General features: G+C 43.9%; 2 protein-coding genes across 2 annotated transcripts; one reads left to right on the top strand and one right to left on the bottom strand.

The window, feature by feature from the left end:
• Positions 1 to 896: 896 nt before the first annotated feature.
• Positions 897 to 2459, bottom strand: marveld1 (MARVEL domain containing 1). The gene has a single exon (XM_029521876.1). The coding sequence runs from the start codon at positions 2188 to 2190 to the stop codon at positions 1693 to 1695; it is 498 nt and encodes a 165-aa protein (XP_029377736.1). The 5' UTR covers positions 2191 to 2459; the 3' UTR covers positions 897 to 1692.
• A 907-nt stretch (positions 2460 to 3366) lies between these two features.
• LOC115055852 (arginine vasopressin-induced protein 1-like) lies at positions 3367 to 6086 on the top strand. The gene is made up of 3 exons (XM_029521878.1): positions 3367 to 3503; positions 4534 to 4897; positions 5001 to 6086. The coding sequence occupies exons 2-3, from the start codon at positions 4548 to 4550 to the stop codon at positions 5257 to 5259; spliced, it is 609 nt and encodes a 202-aa protein (XP_029377738.1). The 5' UTR covers positions 3367 to 3503; positions 4534 to 4547; the 3' UTR covers positions 5260 to 6086.
• The last annotated feature ends 2228 nt before the right edge of the window (positions 6087 to 8314 follow it).

The following is an 8314-nucleotide window of genomic DNA, read 5'->3' as shown; positions in this document are numbered from 1 at the left end:
TTAATACTCCCTAATACTGTTTTCCAAGAATAACTCATCACATTGAATAGGAAATGTACAAGAAGCGATTTATGCCCCAAAAAGGAAAATTGTGTGTTTATGTTTGAGTTCTGCAATCTTCAAGCTCTCGCTCCACATTCCTGTCCCATGTCAACAACAAGTGTGCAAAGCATGAATCCAAATTTGTCAAAGGATTATGAAGTCAATCAAAGATGTCAATTGTGCTTTCTATCTGACTGTATTAAGGCAACCAAATAGAGATGTCACTGTGGTCAGTTGAGCTTTGGATGCTGGTAAAAGCAACTTGTCTGCAGTGTGTTCTTAACAAGATCTGCATGCTGACTGGAATAGAGGAGACATGAATCATCCTTCACTGCTTGGCTCTGTTTTCATTGGCTGAACGTTATTCCACCTCCAGAACCCCAACAGACTGTTCCGGTAAGAACAAGCCTCTTCCCAGATTATTACACACAGATCAAACACATGCACACACGTTATGTTTCTAAAAGTAGGATAAATCTCACGCAACACAGATTTTCTATCATGCAGCACATTCACACTGTCATACACACTGCCTGTGCATATGTGAGTCACTGTGATTGTCTGTTAGAGACCCAGATAGTTTAAAGGATCTGCGTCTTTCCTTTGGCTTAGTGGCACAGCATATAAATGATGTCTGCTAATTGGCCCAGGCTTTTATCTCTCTACAGGACGTTCCTCAGGGCTTCTGTTGCTGGGCTCACAATCTGTGTTTCATTTGGAAAACGCCACTAATTTGTCCGCACAGCCCAGCTCTTTCTCTAGATTTGACACAAGCATTTTACAAACATTTTCCTCCAGTGACATAACTGAACACGTCCACGTACAAAAGGATGGTAACCAAAGAAACACCTCACTGGCTTTTGGTCTTTATTCTTGCTCTTTTTGCTCTTTGGCTTTACATAGTGAACACTGAGGGAATATTTTGTTCAGCACACATAGCACCAATAACATCCATATTGTTGGCTTGTTTATGTCATAACCTTGCTGAGCACAGCACTCTTGACAGAAACCAAGAGCAAAACTGTATGCAGTGTGAGTCAGACAAGACAGAAACAGAGCTTATCTGCAAGGATATCGGCAAGTTTTAGTCCATCACGCTGCAGTAACTGTTCAGCAAAGTGTGCTGTCATACAAAAACATGTAAACGCATAAAAATATATACTTTAAAAAGAGAATGAAAACAATCTCTTATAAAATCAATGGCACTAATCCTATGTGAGGTTGTAGATGAATAGTTCCCTAGTAGCCTACCTGCTAGAATCTACAAAACATTTGTTAAGGCATTTTACTGTAAACTTACTGCTTACCAACTATAATACGTCCCCAGAGGACTGATTCTTTATAAGGGGAAATTACATTAAATTACTTGACAAACACAATAATAAACCTAACTTTGTCCAAAGACTTTTCTAATCCTGTGTGGAGACAGGCCTCTGGGATGTTTTCATGTCAGCAGAACTTTAATACTCTGTAAGGCCATGAGTCTGCCCCACCAAGGCGGAGAGAAAATAGATAAACCTGTGATTAGAGTAGCTGTAGTGTTAAATTACAGTGAAGTTAACTATTCCTCATCTTGCTGTGGATCTCCCCCGACCCCATCCGACCCTCTCCCATCGCTTTATTGCTATCAAACCCTAACCATCAGTCTGATCAGATGACCGTCGTCTCCCCCAGACACTTCCTGCACGCCCCATAAATAACCGACAGGAGGTACGCCAGGCAGCACAGGCAGGCGAACACGGCGGCCGTCAGGTAGACCTTGTACTGACACGGCTCCGTGTACTGCTCCAGGTTGCAGTACGAGATGCGACCCGTCTTGAAGATCATGACCCCGATGGCCGGCAGGTAGAGCACGGCGGCGACCGCGTCGTGCGTCAGGTTGGTGCACAACCAGCGCTCCCCTCCCAGCAGCGGGACCAGGTCCTGCTTGTCCAAAAGGGTGAGGAAGAAGAGGGCGAGGGTGAGGAGCCAGAAGAGGACAGCGACGAACAGGACGAAGTGGATGGAGCCGTCGTATTTGCTCGCGGCGATGGTGACCCACAGTCCGGCTCCGAAGACGATCTGCAGGATGCGGATGATTCCCAGGAAACTCCGGAGGAACTTCAGGATACTCTTCCTCACCTGCGGCTGTGGGAGCTGGGGTGCCATCTCTCTCCTCCTCCGGTCACTCTCGGTTCCTTTTTTCCCCGAACAGGGCGGGTGCTCTCTGCCAGCTGCAAACAGCTGGGGAAAAGATGAGCAAAAAGTGGAAGGAACGGAAAATGAAGGGCGGATTTGTGGTCTAATACTTGAGCCAAACGTGGACGAGTAGAGGCATTTAAAAGAGAATGAACTCTCTGTTCTTTCCACAGCCCCGGGGTTTTGAAATGAAAAGCGTTGTTGAAAGTTTCGTCTTTTCCGTTTCCTCTGCTGAATCTGTGCTGGGGGGGGGGGGCTGGGTGTTAGGGAGGGGGCGGCCTGTAATTCAAAGCCTGCTCCTCCTCTGCCGGACCGCTGGATTCATCCATGTCCACTCATCTGCTATTTCCCAACGGGGTAGTTTCCTCTGGGGCGTGTCACCCTCCTCGATCTGTGCCATTTTGCAGACATTAAGAAGCTACACAAAATGATTGACGGAATAAGATGATGCATTTTTTTAAAGCGTGCAATGGAGCAAAAAATAAAACTATGATTGATTTCAGGCCGTTTCTATGTGTCAAATCAAATTTCATTTACATCAAATTTAGTTCATATCACTGTGTATATATACAGCGGGTCCAGATCAAACCTTTCATAGAGCTAATTGAAAGTTACACAGCAAATGCGACCATGGGCAGCACTTGGCGAGTATGGCAAGATTGAAACCCTTAAAGAGGCAGAAAGCTGGGGCAGATCCGGCCTGAGGGTGGGCAGCCATCTGCCTCGACAGGTTGGCTTCAGAGAGGAAGAGAAAGTAACACGTGTGTACGCAGGCTTTGCACTTGTTTACTTGCCCCCCCTGTCCATCCACTGGAAACAAACATGCCGCAGACACACAGTGAATGTGTGTAATATTATATTAGGCCTGTGTATGGCCTAGCCCTCGTGTCTGCGTCATCCTGCTTACACGCTGCTCTGCTCACACACAAAACCACACACGCTTCTCGTGCCAGCCGGGTTCATTGACGTCAATGGATTTCAGGGCACGCGCTCAACGTGGCCAGGAGGCGGGCCTCCAAACTCCCCTTCGACCCCTCCCCTCAGTGCCGATTGGTCAAAGGAAATCAGTCTCCTGACTGGAGGGAGGGAACAGTAGATATCTCTATTCCTATTGGTCAGTTAATGACTCTTGATTTAATAATCGCTCCAAGGACAGAAAGCTTTTGTAAGTGAAGTTTGGCCGACGACCCGCCGCTGTGTGTGTGAAATCAGTGTCAGTAGTTTCATTAGAAAGGATCAGGATGCGATAGGAGCCGAGTCCGGCGGACACAGCAGCCGATCGGGTAAGCAGCTGTCCGCTTCATGGTCTGCAGCGTGCAGACAGACCTGTTCAGTGTTTGCATTTTATTTTATCCAGTTTGGTGAAGCTAAAAACATTAACGCAACAACATTTAGACCTCGTTTTGTTTTTGTTTGTTCGTCTTGCAAAGGGAACTGTGCACCAGTGGGCCGCAACAGTTATGCAAATGCGGGGACACCGGCTGGAGGGCAGTACAGGACAGACCTGGGACATTTCGTCAGTGCTAACCGACCTCTTATTCAAAGAAATGAGACAGTAATAGACAGAGATACAGCCCATAAAGTCTGCCAAACATAAGCTCATCTCTGATTGTGTACTGCAGGCTTCCTCGTGTTTGTTGTTCTGTGCTGTAGAAAAAATATTGCACAAAGTTGCACATGCTATAGATATATTCAATGGCAGCGGGATCTATCCCAGTCCAAGCAGAGATATTCACAGCAGGCCTTAATGGTTATACTACAGTGAGCAGGGAGTTCCTGCAGAATGAGGCTTAATTAAAAGACTGAAATCTGGTCACATGTTTGACATCATGACCTTAGCTGCTGATGATTTTAGAGGATAGAGTTTATACAAACAGCCTCTGTGAAGTGATGTGCTGTTGAAATGTCAGTAAATTCCCTCCAGATATTTTTGTCTAACTGAAAGAAAGCTGTTTTTCATCGAAGGCCTCTGACCCAGATAAAGTCGTGACGTTGGCCAGTTGCTAATACCTTTTTGTTTTCCACTTAAAAGTCCATGCTAGAAAAGTTACCAGCTGCAGTTTAATGTGCTTTAAAGCGCTCCTCGTCACTTGCCTCTTAAAGCAGGATTACAGAACCAGAGCAGCAGACCTGCAGCTGACAGGCAGAGCTTCACTGTCACAGGTGTCCTTAGGAGTTTCTACGTAGCCCGTCTCTGTTGTCGGCCACATTATACTTGTGATATATTCTGTTGTTTTGTCGGCTAAGTAAGAATGATATTTCGATATGTGAATGGGGGAAAATTAGCAAAAGCTCTTGTGTACCTCTCCACAGAGTACAGCCATCGTATGTCACCTTTTCCTGGGTTTCTCCGGATGGATACTGGACCTGCTTCCCCTCCTTCCTCCATGATGGCAGGCCCTTCCAGGCTATGGCGACTTGCTGAGAGAAGAAACAGAAAGGCTGGCTCAGGGAATATTTTTAGCGATGTGAACCTGTGGCAGCTCCAGAGATTGTTCAGGGCTGCAGGGGACCAGGATGCGGAGCAGAGAGCACAGCTGGTTTGGGGCCACGGAGATGAAGCTGAGCTCGCTCAGGCCCTAATCGGACTCCGGTCCCGAAGTCACCGGAGAGGGCTTAGGACTAACGGGCGAGATTCGCTGGGGTCACACTGGCTCCGCGCCTTCAACCACCTCAGGTACAAACACTACTAACAGAAATAGATTGAATTCACGACACCCAAAATTATAACTTTGTCACCACTTTTTAAGTATTTCAACAACACCAATATTATTGTTCAGGATTGGGGAGAGCGCGCCAAGAAGCCAGGGAAAGGTTGTAGCAGAGGAGACTGATTCTGAGGCAAAAACACACGGCAGTCCGGAGCCTCGGCGACACTCCGCTGTAGGGACGACAGAGAGAAGCACAGGTGCCACAGTGGTACAAACCCAGGGCCAAAGCCTTCCAGGGATGTCTGAGAGACCAGTTAGAGTCAGCTCTGGAGTGAGGAGAGGAGGAGAGAGTGATCCAGAGAGATACCTTCACCGGATACTCCACTGATAAACTGGCTTGTACATAAATAACCTGCTGGTCTCAACCTGATTGCTGTCTTGATGTATTCAGGTGCTGTACAACGCTGAATTAATGTCTGTGAAGAGCGAGCTGGTTACAAATCAGCAGTCAAGCTGTATTGAAAGAAAGGGGTTAAAATTTCTCAAAATGCCATAAATTCTGGCACAGAACGGGCAGCACTACACTATTCCTTGTTTAAAGCACATCTCTACCGACATGCAATCAGCACCAACATCTAACTGGCTCCTGGTATTGCACATCTCTGTACTGTGGTTGCCTTGTTTTTGTTCTAACATTGATGTTTCCATTCGCACAAACATTCATGCATAACCGGGTGAGATAATAGACTGTAGCTTGCTAACAACTTGATTTTGTATTGGCACTAATTAAAATCACAAAAATACTGTTGTCGCGTATGATGTAACAACCGTATGCCTTGCATGTGTGATATGCTAAAAAACACTAAATGGGTAAGAGTGAAGGTTAGTTGTCACGAGATAAACAAATTTTCAAACGTGCACACCACTGAAGATTTTAGTCTTCTGTTTTCTGATTAACAAGACCAGGCCTCATTCATTGCTTTTTATTTGGTGCAGTGTCAGCTCCGCCAAGAGAGCACAGCTGAAGGCCATAGGCTAAATGACCCCCACCGTTCACGGAGAAAACTTGAAATAAAATTATTGTAAAATGTAAATGGCAACAGTGTGAAAACTCGCTGTGCCTGTGAAATGTTTGGAAACTTGTTGAAGCACTCTGATGATACTGTTTGATGTGTAATTTTTAGGAGAATGGTAATAAAAAAAAGCGAGTCTTTGTATTGCTTATCTGTTTTCTTCTTTTATTTTATACAGACATAACAATGTAATGACAATTTTAGGTTTTTGTGAAAATGTCTTGAAGCTATCTATCTAACTAAAGCTACCTTTTTCTTTTTTTTTTGCCTCACGGAAATTCAGTTTACGCACATTCACAACACAAAACTTCAGCCAATGTTAATCATTGCATGGCTCTATGGGACCGAATGGATGTTAAGTCCCCAACTCAAGTGAACCATTTTAGCAGTTTTGAATGATGATTGCGACTTCTGATTTAGATTGATTTTCCTTTTCACATATATTTCATATGTTGTTTTTCCATGTTAACATGCAATGAGAAATTTAATTGCTTTTATTCCAAAAAATAAAAGCAATCTGACTGGTAACATTCAGAAGAGTATTTGTTGCCTCCCTCCAGTGGTTGTCCATTTATGAGGCCAACATGTCCAATGTTAGCCACTAGGTGGCACTACATGTTTTGTTTTGGGAAAACAAACCTCAACAAAGCGTTGGTAAATGATGTATTCTCATCATGCATGGCACAGATTTTCCCAGAGAAAACTTTAAAATTCAGAATATGCGACTCTGAGACCCATTTGAACAGACAGCTTGTTCATCTTTTTTCATCCTAGTTCTTTATGGTTAACTTGTGCCAGGTTTTCCAAATTACCTGAGTAAGCAGTGATGGCTATCATTTCTCATGCAAACATCCAGGCCCCTGGGCAGAGTCACACAATAACAGGGTGATAGATGAAACTGAATATATGTGCTGCCCATCCACATTTGCTCGGTTTATTTTGAACAATGGGGAGTGTAAATTCAATATAAATGTTACTTTATCCCTCCTTCTATCCAGTCAGGTCAGAACATATATAGGTAGGAGTTTATCTTCCACATTTAGAGTTAGATATTTGGATCAGTGATACCCTGAGCCCACCAGATCTCTTCTTTCCCATCAGTGTCCTCCAGCTCCTTGGTGATGCCTGGGGATTGAGAGGTCATTGTGAAGATAAAATCCTATTGGTGTATCCTGGATCCACTCAGATGTGGACGGCCGGTGTAATGGCAAACTGAGTCATCTCCAGGGCGGCTTTACAGGGTGCTGAAATCCCAGCTGACTCCTTCGCTATAGAGAGAGCAGCAGATTGACTCTGAGGTAATCCTCTCTCCCCTGAGCTTCTCACCTTGTTGTATTCAAGTAAGCTGACTGCACAGGAAACCTAACTTTAGTGCATCTATACTGTAGGTTATCACAACCGCTGATTAACTACTGCGACTAGATGGGAAGTGGAAGGCTGGTCCAGGAATAATATATCTGCAACGTGATTTAGTAGTTTGTCTTGGCACACAGCTCACTCTCCACCATGATGGTTTACTCTGGGGTACTCATATTTGACCAAATTAAGAATTACATGCTCAATATTTAGTGCTTTAAAAAGGAGTGACTGTTGTCACATTTCAGACTGAAGAGATAATACTCCTTAGACGTTCTTGATAATTCTTTAAAATGCTAAATGATATCTTGTCTTTCAAATTTTCCTCTCACACTAATGACCTGATAGCACTTCTGAGTCTGTGGAGGGGCCCGACCCCAAGGCTGCGAGCTCTGCGAGCTACTGCATGTTATATAAAGCTTCTAACAGCTGCAAATGCAAAATGATGCTTACACATTGATGTGTCAAAGCAAGCACATTATTTATATAGTACATTTCATTCCAGGTGGAAGCACAAAGTGGCACACAAAGGGTGAGTTACCGTGGAAGTTTCAACCAGAGCAACTATGTGGATAGTTTAAAAGATAGAACAATCAAAATAAGTAAACACAATCAAAACGTTAATGATACTTTTAGAGATTGAGATTTTTAAAACTTGAATGCTTCAGTCCCACGTGTATTATAATAAATGATTGTTATGATCGCATCACTGGGCAAAACTAAATGGTATACACCAAACAAAAAGCTTACACTGAGACTGTCACATTTGAGATAAAGCAGTACTGTAATCATGGTAGAGTTGCAGAAATAAGTAACCATGCTGACTTACTTGTAGCTATTATAGTTTTATAGACAATAACAGTGCGGTGGCACACTGTGGAGTGCTTTGTTGTGTTTTAAGCAACATTTGTTCTGCATATTCATGAACATTTTCATTCTTCTTGAACTATGAGCCCAATTTTGTAGTCAATAAAAAAACTGACAGAGAAAACCTTTTTTTGTATTTTGGGGAAT

Source organism: Echeneis naucrates, chromosome 15 (assembly GCF_900963305.1).
Source record: "Echeneis naucrates chromosome 15, fEcheNa1.1, whole genome shotgun sequence".
Classification (NCBI taxonomy): domain Eukaryota; kingdom Metazoa; phylum Chordata; class Actinopteri; order Carangiformes; family Echeneidae; genus Echeneis; species Echeneis naucrates.
Note: the sequence above shows the minus strand (reverse complement) of the source record. Positions and strands in the feature narration are given on the sequence as shown.

Excerpts from the sequence above, each read along its gene's own strand:
- marveld1 (XM_029521876.1), bottom strand. The coding sequence starts at position 2,190 with ATGGCACCCCAGCTCCCACAGCCGCAGGTGAGGAAGAGTATCCTGAAG.
- LOC115055852 (XM_029521878.1), top strand. The coding sequence starts at position 4,548 with ATGTCACCTTTTCCTGGGTTTCTCCGGATGGATACTGGACCTGCTTCC. Across the intron at positions 4,898-5,000 it reads CGCGCCTTCAACCACCTCAG|GATTGGGGAGAGCGCGCCAA; the intron begins GTACAAACACTA and ends ATTATTGTTCAG.